Source organism: Aphelocoma coerulescens, chromosome 2 (assembly GCF_041296385.1).
Source record: "Aphelocoma coerulescens isolate FSJ_1873_10779 chromosome 2, UR_Acoe_1.0, whole genome shotgun sequence".
Classification (NCBI taxonomy): domain Eukaryota; kingdom Metazoa; phylum Chordata; class Aves; order Passeriformes; family Corvidae; genus Aphelocoma; species Aphelocoma coerulescens.
In genome coordinates this window covers 20787660-20800903 of record NC_091015.1, presented here as the reverse complement: position 1 = coordinate 20800903, position 13244 = coordinate 20787660, and the positions used below count along the sequence as shown (strand labels likewise).

At 44.2% G+C, this 13244-nt stretch overlaps 1 protein-coding gene across 1 annotated transcript; it reads left to right on the top strand.

Moving 5' to 3' along the window:
* Nucleotides 1-1983: 1983 nt before the first annotated feature.
* VIM (vimentin) lies at nucleotides 1984-10581 on the top strand. The gene is made up of 9 exons (XM_069006718.1): nucleotides 1984-2603; nucleotides 2787-2847; nucleotides 6868-6963; nucleotides 7104-7265; nucleotides 7756-7881; nucleotides 8601-8821; nucleotides 8914-8957; nucleotides 9348-9433; nucleotides 9952-10581. The coding sequence occupies exons 1-9, from the start codon at nucleotides 2062-2064 to the stop codon at nucleotides 9991-9993; spliced, it is 1380 nt and encodes a 459-aa protein (XP_068862819.1). The 5' UTR covers nucleotides 1984-2061; the 3' UTR covers nucleotides 9994-10581.
* The last annotated feature ends 2663 nt before the right edge of the window (nucleotides 10582-13244 follow it).

Sequence of the window (13244 nt, the reverse complement as noted above, 5' to 3'; positions counted from 1 at the left end):
AAAGCTATCAGTATTTCTGAGTAAAGCATCTTTAATCCATGAGACTGTTGGTTATGTGCTCTTTTGCTTTTTGCCTACTCATAGAATGAGAATGTACTTTTGTGCCAGGGCTCACAAAGGCTTACAGCTCAAACTTGATGGCTTAAATAGAACTCTGAGAGGGCTGGGCAGCACAACAGCGTCCAGGCTGGGCTTTGGGAACCCTTAGCCTCAGGAATGCTGTGTGACCTCTGCCTCTTATTCAGTGGGTGAATGGAATGAGCTGTAGCCCCGGACTTATACTGCAAGCACTTCAGTAGCTCAACCTTGTCAGCTTCCTTTGCTTGACTAAGCTTCAGTGAACAAAAGAAATTAAAACCTCAAGGACCCACATTTAGATACAACTGCATTCCTACACTTCTGGTTGCCAACAGAATGAAAGCAAAGCACAATTTCCTTCAAAAAACAGTATCTTTAATAAAATATGCAGGTTGCAAAGCACATTACCTGAAGTACAATAGCTGACTACTGTGAATTGGGGTGTGAATTGGGCCCTTCTACCCATTGTTCATGTTTATCAGAACTTCCAGTGAAGATACTGCTTTCTGCAGGACTGCAAGCTAAAAAGAATCAAAAATCAATGGTAGTTTTGCATCCCCTAAGTGCTGAAGTAATACATTACAGATAATACTTCTACAATGTATCACTCACTTCCCATAGAGAAGTGAAAGAAGATGTCCCTTACCTGATGCATCAGTGCAAAATTTAAGAATATGAGTCGTGCTTTGGCCACTCAAGTTTTAAATTATCTAAATGGCAGGGATTCTGTCATCTTCCTTAAGCAACCTCTGCATTCATGCTGAAAACAATCTGCTGCTGCTCTAAGTTTTTCTCCGTTAACTTTTATGCCATTGCTATTGCCCTGTACTACCTACATCATTGTTTTCTACTGCTAGTAGTCCTGTTTTGATAGTAAAATTGCTCTTAAAACACTAGGATTTTTGTCTGGCCTTTTATGTTGCACACATATTTGTAGATCATATCTAATGGAAAATTATCATTTTGCCAGGTACTCTCCTAAGGCTATCACCATGTAACTACCAAAATTAATAGCAAAAGTCTGTTGGGTACAACAGTGGAGAAACAAACCTTTGTTAAAATCAAGCCTGCTACTATCCTAGCTGTTATTCAGGAGCAAGATCCTGGATGCAGCAATTTCAATAATGTACTGTCCACACAAAACCCCCTAAGTTATTGCTGCAATCATTGTTACAATAATGGCAGAATTAAGTCTCAGGCACGTAACTGCTTACCCAGCTACAGGGAAAACATAGTTAACCTGTAAAGTTTGTGTCTTAAGCATAGGAGCTAAGATTGCTTTCATGGGTGGCAGCTAAAGAAAATACATATATTATTTTTCTGGCTGTTTATTTTGAACACTTGGCAGCCCTTTGTGAATAGTTAGCATCATTTTCCCTGAACTTACTCTTTCAGAAAGCTCAAAAAGGAATGAAAGGTTCTTAGAAAGATATATAGATATATACACATCATACCTTTAGAGGGGTTTTAATAAGTTATTCGGAGTATTTTGCCAGGCCTGTGGCACAACATTAAACTTGCCAACCCCTTCTTGCAGTCATCGCGCTCACTCCGGAGGGGGACAACGAGAGGCAAAGGGGAAACCCAGTGCCCATCTCCGCGACGCCGAGGATGCCGCCGCTGTCACCCCCAATCCTCCCCGGGCGCGCCGTGCCGGGGTTCCCCGCGCCCCCTGCGCGGGCCTCCGCCCCGCGGTGCCCGCCCTGCCACGTCCCGCAGCCCCGGCGGAAACCTCTCGGGGCTCAGCCACAGCACAGGCTGCCGCCCACCCTCCACCGGCCGAGCCGCCCCCCTCGCCGCCTTTGTGTCCGCGGCGGCCGCCGCCCCTTCCCCGGGGAAGAGGCGAGGCGGGGCGGGCCCGGCGGGGGCGGGTTCGGGGGCGCCCATAAGTAGGGGCCCGGGCGGCGGCCACCGCCCTTCTTCGCCGCACGCCCCAGTGGTCGCGCTCCGCTCCCGGATTACAAAGCCCGCGCCGCCGTCGCTATGAGCATCAGCACGAAAAACTCCTCGTACCGCCGCATGTTCGGCGGGAGCAGCCGCCCCAGCACCGGCACCCGCTACATCACGTCCAGCACCCGGTACTCGCTGGGCAGTGCCCTGCGGCCCAGCAGCGCCCGGTACGTGTCCGCCTCGCCCGGCGGCATGTATGCCAGCAAGACGACGTCGGTGCGGCTGCGGAGCAGCATGCCGCCCATGCGGCTCCACGACTCCGTAGACTTCTCCCTGGCCGACGCCATCAACACGGAGTTTAAGGCGAACCGCACTAATGAGAAGGTTGAGCTGCAGGAGCTTAATGACCGCTTCGCCAACTACATCGACAAGGTGCGCTTCCTGGAGCAGCAAAACAAGATCCTGCTGGCCGAGCTGGAGCAGCTCAAGGGCAAGGGCACGTCCCGCCTGGGTGACCTCTACGAGGAGGAGATGCGGGAGCTGCGGCGACAGGTGGACCAGCTCACCAACGACAAGGCACGCGTGGAAGTGGAGCGGGACAACCTCGCCGACGACATCATGCGGCTGCGGGAGAAGTGAGTGTGCCGGGGGGACGCGGGTTCGGGCTGCCGGCGCCTCCCGCTGCCTCCCCCCCGCCCTGTCCCCTGGCGTGGAGGCAGCCCTTGAACATCCCTAGCGGCACCGGGCCGGCGGGAGGCTGGGTGGGGGGGATTTGGGCGACCCCCGCTCCCTCCTCACCACTGTCTTGCCCCTTCCAGGTTGCAAGAGGAGATGCTTCAGAGGGAGGAGGCCGAGAACACCCTGCAGTCTTTCAGACAGGTTAGCGGTGGTGGAGGAGGGAGGGGCCCGGGGAGGTGGTGGCTGTGCCTGGGGCGGAGGGTGGGAGTGCAGGAGTTTGCTTTCCTTGCACAAAGAGATTCCGTCAGTTCTCACGCAAGCCCTCCGTGTTTTCTTTAGGGGGATGTTGCGGTCTGAGGGGAGGGGAGGGAAACTATTGTCCTGCTTTATCCAAGTCTAGCCCGTTTTACAAAAACCGCCCCGACGTGGAATCACTTTCCGATCCAATAAAAGTGAAAGGGGGCCATCTGCTCGCTTGGCTGAAGGGTATTAATGGTTTCTATGGGATTCACCGTGGAATGCAGATACAGGCATTATGGCAAGTGTGGTGGCAGCAGATTGAAATAATAGATCCCTTTGTGTCGGAGGGGAGGGCCCAGTGGGCTGCATTCTTACTAAATGTGTAATGGTGTGGGCATATTTCTAGCGAAATGTGTCTATTATGGTCCAGTTTTTGTACAAAGCAGAACTCCTTTTTGATGAATCACTGGTCAGTGCATTACTGGGCAACAGTTTCAAATTTAAGGTTTTTCATGTGGGTGTTGTCTGCTGACAAGAAGTAGACAGTATGTTCTGTGGGGCGAGGTCACAGGATTGAGCCTGCTTCCTCTGGGTGTCCATTAAGAATATGGAATTTAATCCTCTGTAAAACAAAGATGTTAACTTAAGAAACAAGTTATGTTAGAGTTTAGTCTTTGTAGGATGCTGTGATGTTACCCAGATGAAGTAAAACCTACATGACAACCAGAAACAACTGTGCAAACAGTGTTTGAAAATTCTTAAGCTCAAGTTTTCACTTGTGCAAAACCAGCTTTCAACTTAGATTAAGCCTTGTTTGGACTAGGAGATATTTAGGAATGTGCCTTCTCAAAACAAGGTCTCTTCCCTAAAACTGCTGGTGTAAAACAACATTGCTAGCATTCTTCCAGACTGGAAGTGACTGCCCGTATCTCTAGGCAGCTGGGTACAGGCTGACTTTGTTCCAGAGCTCTTCATAGGCATTAATAATAATAATAAGTACTTGATTGTCAGCATTTTCCTGGGAAAGGCTTTTGACTGCGGTATGATTATAGTCCTTGAAAGAGAGCAGGTGTGTTCATGAGATAGTGTGGGGAAACTGAAACACCTATTCCCATTCAGAGCCTGGGAATTCAGTCTCCACTGGTGTTCTGAGGACAGAAGTTTGAAACAACAGTTTGAGATGCTGCCTTAATTTAAGCTTCTGGGGTTTTTTTGAGTGCTAAGACAATTTAATATAGTGTGAAGTTCTATGAAGGAGAATTTAACTTAAGTTTTAGAGAACCTCATCTACTCTGATTCATTGCTTAATTCAGTCAAAGGATCAATTGACTTAAAGCTTGGCTTTTAAATGATATTTCATATTTAATTGGTGCATTCTAGGCATGTCTGTATTTTAAACCAGTCAAACGTTATGAAGGCTGTAGGCTTTAAAGTGAACTTGGCTTGGAGTGCATACCCCACACTCATTATCCAGCTCTTCCGTGTTCTTTAGGAAGGGGTCATTCAGCAGCTCAGCCTCTAGCAGATGTGTGCATGCAGGACAGTCAGAATTGGATCCATTTAACATCCTGAGCTGTAGCTTGTGCATAAGAAATGTAAATCATTGTCTATGGAAACTCTACACTAAATCTACTCTTGACATAACCAGTGTGTGCTGGTGTGCTTGATTTGAACATCAGTCATACCTCATTTTTCCTTACTGGCAAGGGTGGAGTTAACATGCAGGTTTTGAAACCTAAATCTGTTTCAGTGAAAGTGAAATTAAATTCCTAGAACACTGAAGCTGAAATATCCTGTTGTGCTTACCATTTTAAAGAAATGTGCAGCTTTTTATTAAATCATTATATTTTTCCACTGGAAGGTGTATAGATTTGGAACACTTCAGCAGGTACTTTGCTGATCTGATGTACCATCAAAGCTACTTTTTACTTGATGGAACAGTTGTGTACTTCAGTATTTTAAAATAAAGAATGAATGTCTGAACTTAAGCTTTTATTTCCAAAAGCTGCCTGTTTCAGAGACGGTTCAGCTCATATGTACTGAGAATTTTAATTTATTTTTTCTGGGCAAAGATGTGATTTTACTCATGTGCTGAGGGACATACAGCATAAACTAAACGTGGAGGTTCAGTGAGTACTTGTGGTGGCCGGTTAGCCTGTGGTACAAGGGACAGAGAGTTCCTTTGGGGTAGGACAAGCATCACAGTTAGTGAGAATGTTATTTACTGCAGCTTTGCCAGCTAGTCCAGCAGCAAGGAATAGGTCCTGAACCTGTGACAAGACTAACAGGTCAGGTCCTGGCTAACAGGAGGTTTGTCTGAGGTAAAAATGGATGCTCAGCCCTGCAAACTGTGTGGCTTGCATTGAAGAATCTCCTAGAATAAAATCAGTGCATATTCCAACTGTATGTATCTATAACTTGTACTTGTTTGTTCAGGCTACGAGTAGCTTATTCATTTGTGTGGTTCTCCACACATCTGGGCACTACTGAAACACTGAATCTTAATGATAGGGAATATATAAGTGATAGCATATAGTAAAGTACATACCACATATGGTAAATATCTTCAGTTTAAGTTGTTTTCAATTTACCATAAGGTCCTAAAATCCTGTTGCTATTCTGTTGTTACAAAAAAAATTAATAGCCTTCAGGGTGAAGATTTCTCTAAAATCCTCTAGAAAATTTTGGATGTCTGGCCAATTGTGTAAACATTTTGGGTCATAGCCATGTAATTTTCTGCTAGAATGATCTTGAGGGGTTTTGGGGGGAGGAGAACAAATTAATTAGGAAATTCTTTCCCTGAACTGAAAAACAGAGCTGATATGAACTGTGGGTGTAAAACTGGAATTGATAGAAAAGTTATGGAATGACACATGAAAGGAGTGTTTTGCTGGATAAAGTAAACAGAATAATTCTTCTGGAGCAAGGACCTTACCCCAGAGTAGGAGTGATCCAAGGAAGGGCTTTCTAGGAGTCTAAAGAAAACACTCCTTTTTTCAAAAGTGCCATAATAAAGAGAGCTGCTGATTAGGAATGCTTATGCTTTGGGCAATCCAAAATAGCTTTAGAGTAAGCTGTGAGAACCTGATATGTTAATACCCTGTGAGCACAAGCATGTGGCTGTGTATGTAACTAGTGTGAAAGGAACAATCTTCCCCTTTGCAGACTGAATGCCCTACACATTCAAAATGCAAAAAGTTCCCATTCAGTGTTTAGTCTTAAGTTATGTTGTTGAACTAACTCAAGCTGCTTCCATGTAACATTCATGACGTGTCTTCTGTTATGCTCTAAATGAATTTTTGCTGTTGATTAAGACTATCTCAGTCCACCAAAAGGTGGAGTCTTTGCCAGCAACTGTGAGGGTGTAGGCAATGATGAGTAGCTCAGTTTGTTTATGTTCATACCTTCTTTTTCTCAAGGGAGATCTGTTGACCTGCATGACGTAAATGCTGCAGTTCCTATACGTACCTCACCAGCTTTACAAGCATGCTTTAAAACTGTGGTCTGTGGACTTAAGGGACTCTGTCCTTGGTCACCAAGGAGTCCATAAGTTAAGCCCACTGATAGGCATGAAGGCACATGTGTTGCACTTTTAAGACCCACTGAAAAGTGGAAGTTTGCAAATTGCAAGACTAACTCTTTTTCAGTGTAGTCAAGCTAGAAGTGCTTGCTGCTGACGTCTGACTCAAGTACTTGTAGGATTTACACCCACCATGATCTGTGTGCTCTTGATCATGCTTAGCAGCATGTCAGCAAAAATGATGTAATCAACATAAGTGGTAGAGTTTGCGAATTCACAATGAAGATGTATATAATTGTTTAAGGCTGGGGTAGGAGATGGCAAAAAGGTTTTTTTACAGCTTTTGATTTCCTGTTGTCAAAAAGCTCAGATGTAGCATCAGTCTGTATGCTGCTGAAGTTACTGTAAGACTTTTCTACATCCATTTTGTAAGATTATTAACCATTCTTCTCTCTCATCAGGATGTTGACAATGCCTCTCTGGCACGTCTTGATCTTGAGCGCAAAGTTGAGTCCCTGCAAGAGGAGATTGTCTTCTTGAAGAAGCTTCATGATGAGGTAAGCTGAGAAACAAGGTCTGTGTTTAGATGCAGACTGTCTAGCAAGGAAGCTCTTTGCTGGTTCTGTCCCAGAGTCTCCACCTGTGTATGATCTGTGTGCTTTTGTGCAATAATGTTGAGTGTCTGCTTCTCTCTAAGGAAATCCGAGAATTGCAGGCCCAACTCCAGGAACAGCACATCCAGATTGATATGGATGTTTCTAAGCCTGATCTTACTGCTGCCCTGCGTGATGTTCGCCAACAGTATGAGAGTGTTGCTGCTAAGAATCTCCAGGAAGCTGAAGAATGGTACAAGTCCAAAGTAAGTAAAATGCATCAGGCACTGGAACTAATTGTATATAACAGCTTTGCTGTAGCACTTGCTGTTTCCTCAGTTGCTCTAATGGACATGAACATAACCATGACACAAAGTCTTTTTTTAAATCCTAGTCTGGGAGGGGTGCAACTGAAAACATTTTGTGCCATAACTACAGCATCAAAGTAATGGGTGTGCATTGGCAGTCTTCCCTGTGCTTGTATCTGAAAGCAGATGTTGGATGAAGTACTGGACAAATGAGTGAAAAATTGATGAAAAATGGGAAATGTACAGGGTGGGAAAACAAGTATGAAAGTTTGCCATGAATTCTAATATAACAATTAGAAACAGGCATTTTAAGAGTAATGCTAATGTTTAAGCATTTCAGGTGCTAATCCTTGTAATACCTTCAGTTGCCCTCAACTGCTGTGTCCGCAGAAAGTCTCTTTCACCACTTCTGTTGAAGGGTTCTGCTAACCAGACTGGGGTTTTCCAGTTTGCAGATCTCTCTGAAGCTGCTAACAGGAACAACGATGCCCTGCGCCAGGCCAAGCAGGAAGCCAATGAGTACCGCAGACAGATCCAGTCTCTCACCTGTGAAGTCGATGCTCTTAAGGGAAGCGTAAGTAGAAGACAGCAGTTGTTCTTCTTCATTGCAGCTTTAAGCACTGCACTGCAGTTTAACTGTGAATTTGGATGTGAATTCAGGTCATCTGCCATGCAATTCAGCAGTGTATTAGTACTTTTGAAAAGGATGCTATGGGCTCAATTTGTGTGCATGCACAACAGTGCACTGGCTAGATTGATACACTGAACTAGTCTTACTAAAGCTGTAAACAATGAGTTCATTCTCTTGATATAATATTCACTGTTTATTTAGCACTTTCTGAAAGTGTTTATGCCTTGTCTGTGAGGTACAGCTAAAGTTATAAAAAATACCTTCAGGAGCAGTAAAATGTGCAAATTCTGCTGTTGCTAAAACGTGACTGCCTTAAGGACAGGATTGAAATGGATGTAACAGTGTTTAGCACACCTGCAAATCTCCTCTAGTAAGGACTGCCTGCATGCTGACTTGAATTGCATGTGTTGGGCTTACTGTAAAGGATGGCTTTGCCACCTAGTAGAGCAAATATGTGGCACACCTTAGATCACGTAGCAGAATAACCCTCTTTGACTTTGCAAAGGGAAGATAAGGATATGACCAATTTGGGACATGTCTCAGGATTTTCAGAAAGTATGCTAATGTAACACAACTTTTCCTTTTTTAAAATGTTAAGGGTCTTGAGGGTGGGGAAGAATGACTGAACTGCAGCAGTGCTGGATTTCGCTGTTCTCTTCCAGAATGAGTCCCTGGAGCGCCAAATGCGTGAAATGGAGGAGAACTTTGCTGTTGAAGCTGCTAACTACCAAGACACTATTGGCCGTCTGCAGGATGAGATCCAGAACATGAAGGAAGAGATGGCTCGCCATCTCCGCGAGTACCAGGACCTGCTGAATGTAAAGATGGCCCTTGATATTGAGATTGCCACCTACAGAAAACTGCTGGAGGGTGAAGAGAGCAGGTAATCACATGCAGATGCTTTTCTAAAACCAGTTATTACTGGAAGATACTTTATACCCATGTCTGATTTTATCCATTTCTTTTTTCCTTCAGGATTAACATGCCTATTCCAACCTTTGCTGCTTTGAACCTGAGAGGTAAGCTGTTTCTGCTACTTCAGTTTAGGCACTTGCTCTATCATTAGCATGAGGGTTCTGGATAGTTCCTTTTATGCTGGTTTTTGAACTTGTATAAGTGCAGTTGGTTGTGAATACTCTTCTTGGATCCAACTACAGTATTTGCAATTATTTAATCTTGGGTGGTAGCAGCTCTTTTGTTCCTGGACACATTTTTAAATATTGGTACGTAGCAAGTAATGAGTTTGGATACCTGCTGAAAGTGCTTTAAGGGACACAGAGAGAACATGTAGAAGACCTGTCTTATACTAAATAGGGATTCTGAAAGTAGACACTAAGATCTGTTACACCTCATTTCTTTGAGGGGGCACTTCATCTAGACTATTGGTAATGATACATCTTCTTCTGCAGAAACCAACATTGAGTCTCAGCCAATGGTTGACACTCACTCAAAGAGAACACTTCTAATTAAGACCGTCGAAACTAGAGATGGACAGGTTGGTGGTAACTTTCAATTTTATTTCTATCACAGCTGGTCACCTTAAATTCTTAAGTTTGTCTACTGCTTACTGCAGTTTGTACGTGCTAGTAAGTATTGAGTAGAACAGCAATTGGCACTCCAGGCTGTGTGACTGAACATGTAGGTATAGAAAACAGGATTATCTGGAAAAAATCAAAATTCATCTGATAGTAAAACCTTAAGTTGCTGACTGTTACTTGTGTATTGATTATTTAAGTTCAGCTGAGTTAGCAAGTTTTTGAAAGATTTCCTTAGGAAAACATGTGGCAGGAAACATAGGTACTTTACTTGCCTAGGATATGATGCTGTTATTAGTGTAAGTAAATAAAACTTAAATTATTTCTGTATGCTATTTACAAACTACAATTTCTCCTAAGTGAGAGCTGATACCTGCTTGTTCACATTTTGGAAGTGGATGTTCCAGTTCTAACTCTTAAAAATCCCACAGCAATCTTCCTACTAAAACTTAATGCAAGTGTTTCTGTTTTTCATTAGGTTATTAATGAAACTTCCCAGCATCATGATGACTTGGAGTAAAGCTGAAGTGATGATGCATACTTACTAAAGGAGAAATTCTTACCAGCAAGATTGAAAAAGTCCATGTCTTAAAGGAAGAAACAGCTTTCAAGTGCCTTTCTGCAGTTTTTCCATGAGCGCAAGATGATTATGCTAGGAAATAGGTCTTAGATCTTACAAACTGACTCCCTCTGAAGGATTAGAGTTTACAATGGAGCCTAGTTTACAAATAGCAATATCTTGTGCTGCAATACTGTTTTTAAGTATCTGAATTCAATAAAACTGCTTTTTCCAGCACAGTATGAGCAACCTGTCGCTACTTCAATAAATCTTTGGAAAATGGCTCTTGATGTGTTCTAATTTGTTAACTTCATGAGTTTCTGGAAAGCCATAACAACATAATGCTGGAATTGTTATACGGTTGACATCTCTAGTACTGGCTGTGTGGAATGCTGTTTTTTCAGTTTAACTAGATAAACTGTCTTACTCACTGCTTAGGTTTTGGAACCAATTAAAATGGATTATAACTGGCAGATGCATAATGTATTATGATATTTCTTATCACTTGAATAAAATACTTCAAGCTAATAAAAATTAATCTTGCTTCCATATACTAGTTAATGCAGTTACTAAATGTCAGAATGCCTGAAGTACCTTAAAACTTGGCTTTATAAAACACAGTAGTTATGTAGCAGAGAAATAATTCATGTGAGCCCTTATCTCAGACTGCACCTTGCAAAGTTAACAGCTGTCTTGGTGCATTAACTTATTTTTCCAGGAAAAACTAGTTCCCAAAGGCATGTTGGTATTACAGAAGCTAAATGAAGGCTTTGCCTGGAGTGGGGGTTGGAAGAGACTAACTTGCCTTTTTGCTGATAATTCCAGTATTTAAACCCCTTTTTCAAAAGGAGAGCCATCATGCTTGGTGTTCTCTGCTGACCATTGGTGTAAATGCAAGTTCCACTCTGCTTTGCCATAAGTCTTCCAGGAAGCAGTAGTGGAAGTCCTCTCTGAATACTTAAGTTTTCTTCTGCAGAGCAGCATACTTGTCAAATTTAAACACAATAAAGACCCACAGCACAGCCCCATGAAAGTAGCTACTGTGTTCTGTATTACTTCTGTAAAGCCTGCTTTCTGTAACTCTTTTACTGAGGTACAAATTTTCTGGAATGAGTAAATGCAAACTGAAGTTGTTCAGTAAATATGAATAACATTCAGAGTAAGGGTAGTACTTTCATGTTGTACAGACACTCTTGCTAGCAGTTTGGAACTGATCTTTAAGAAAAACTTACTCTTGTCTCCATCTGACAGGGATGAAAACAATTTACTCCTTTCCCATCCTTATTCTTACCCTTGTTCAAGTGTGTGACTAACTGGATGCAGTGCAGGCACTGGAGGGGGTATGACTGCAGTAAGACTCTGCTTTTCTCATTCCAGTTGCTGGCAGCACCAGGTTAGGAGTCCTGCAGCCAGGATACTGAAGAAGGAGGGGGGCAGTCCCTGGGGTGTGCTGAAACCTTCTGCAGCTCCAACACACAGGCATCCTGAAACCTGAAGGTGGAGCCTAGGCATGCGGGCAGTTTACATCTTTGAGCCACGCAGGGAGAAGAGGCTGCTGAAGTTGTTCTTCACAGCAGAAAAGCACCTAAATTTTCAAACAAGGTATGGTGCTGTTCTTACCCCACTTTTCTTTGAACACTTACTAGAGAAGACTTCAGCCTCCCACTTCCCATCAGGCCAGGGGGGAGTTTCACTGTTGCACCAAACATGGGCTGATGATACATGTAAATCCATGAGGCTGGGATATGTCCCTGTCCGGTTTGGTGCTTTATGTGCTTCCCAAGTGAAAAGTCCTGCAGCTGATCTGTTTGTTCTGATGACTCCTTCATGCAAAAGGGCCAGAAGTGACACTGAGGAGGGTGCCTGGACCCAAGCCTCAGCCACAGCTTTTGCCTTAGCAGAGCAGAACAGAGTCAACCTGGTCCACCACATAGAGGGTAGGACAGTCTCTCTAGAAGTTGAGAGTGAACTCAGCATTTTTCATGTTGCAGCGATTATAGACACCAGGTTTTCTACTACCTTTCAACATCCAGACTGATAAAGCACAAATAAGCTTGCATGGGAAGTTTTTTCTGTGATAATGCCAGCTCTGGGCATATGTAATATCTCATTTTGAGCACTTTATAGGCACAGGTATCAACAGCCTTTTAGGACAAGTGTGGAGTAAGGGGCTGATGTCCTGCCTGTTGCAGACTACTTAGGTATTTCTCTGGATCTAGGTATTGAAAAAGTTGAGTCAGTGCTAAATGTAATTTCCTGCAGCTAAAGCAATGGGAGAGCCTGGTTGGTGGCATCTGGCAGCATGTGGGTAGGGAGAGCCAGCTCTACTAGGGGCTGGTGGGGACCCTCGGTGGCTCTGGGCAGAGACCCACAGCACAGCGTGCTTTTTGATATGCACATTGACCTCTGTAGGCTGTGATAGTCGTTCAGATGTTGCTTCCCCTCTGCCACCAGCTACCTGCCTCAATGCTTTCTGCTGCCTTTGATTGCTCCACTCAGTAGATAAAAGAAGTGCCTGTATCAAGCACTGACTGCAGCAAAGGAGTTATTCCTGGCTCTTCAGTGTTTGGGGTTACTCAGAACACAGACAAGCATGTGGCAGAGCTCTCAGTCCTGGGAATAAATAGGAAAATAAATAAAAATAAATAAACCTAGTTGCGTAGGGGACAAGGAGATTGCAGGAGACCTCAAAACCCCACGCTCCTGCAAGTGCGAGAGCACCCTCATGGTGGAGAGTGGACAGTGGCTGTGTAAACTTTTCAGTGTTTGATCGAGGGACACCAGCCTTATGCTCGTATATAATTACTGAAAGCTGCTTAGTGTTGAGCCAGCAGCTGACCTCAGAACTGTGTTTCACATCCCAATAACTGCAGGCAGCAGCTGCACCAAGTGGGGTAGCCCCCACTGATGGCTGGGCACTTGTCCTGCCCTCCAACAAGCCCCATGAAGCTGCTCCCCTGAGCTTACATAGTGAGCTCTCCTCTCCTCTCCTCTCCTCTCCTCTCCTCTCCTCTCCTCTCCTCTCCTCTCCTCTCCTCTCCTCTCCTCTCCTCTCCTCTCCTCTCCTCTCCTCTCCTCTCCTCTCCTCTCCTCTCCTCTCCTCTCCTCTCCTCTCCTCTCCTCTCCTCTCCTCTCCTCTCCTCTCCTCTCCTCTCCTCTCCTCTCCTCTCCTCTCCTCTCCTCTCCTCTCCTCTCCTCTCCTCTCCTCTCCT

Excerpts from the sequence above, each read along its gene's own strand:
- VIM (XM_069006718.1), top strand. The coding sequence starts at position 2,062 with ATGAGCATCAGCACGAAAAACTCCTCGTACCGCCGCATGTTCGGCGGG. Across the intron at positions 7,882-8,600 it reads TCGATGCTCTTAAGGGAAGC|AATGAGTCCCTGGAGCGCCA; the intron begins GTAAGTAGAAGA and ends GTTCTCTTCCAG. Across the intron at positions 8,958-9,347 it reads TGCTGCTTTGAACCTGAGAG|AAACCAACATTGAGTCTCAG; the intron begins GTAAGCTGTTTC and ends CTTCTTCTGCAG.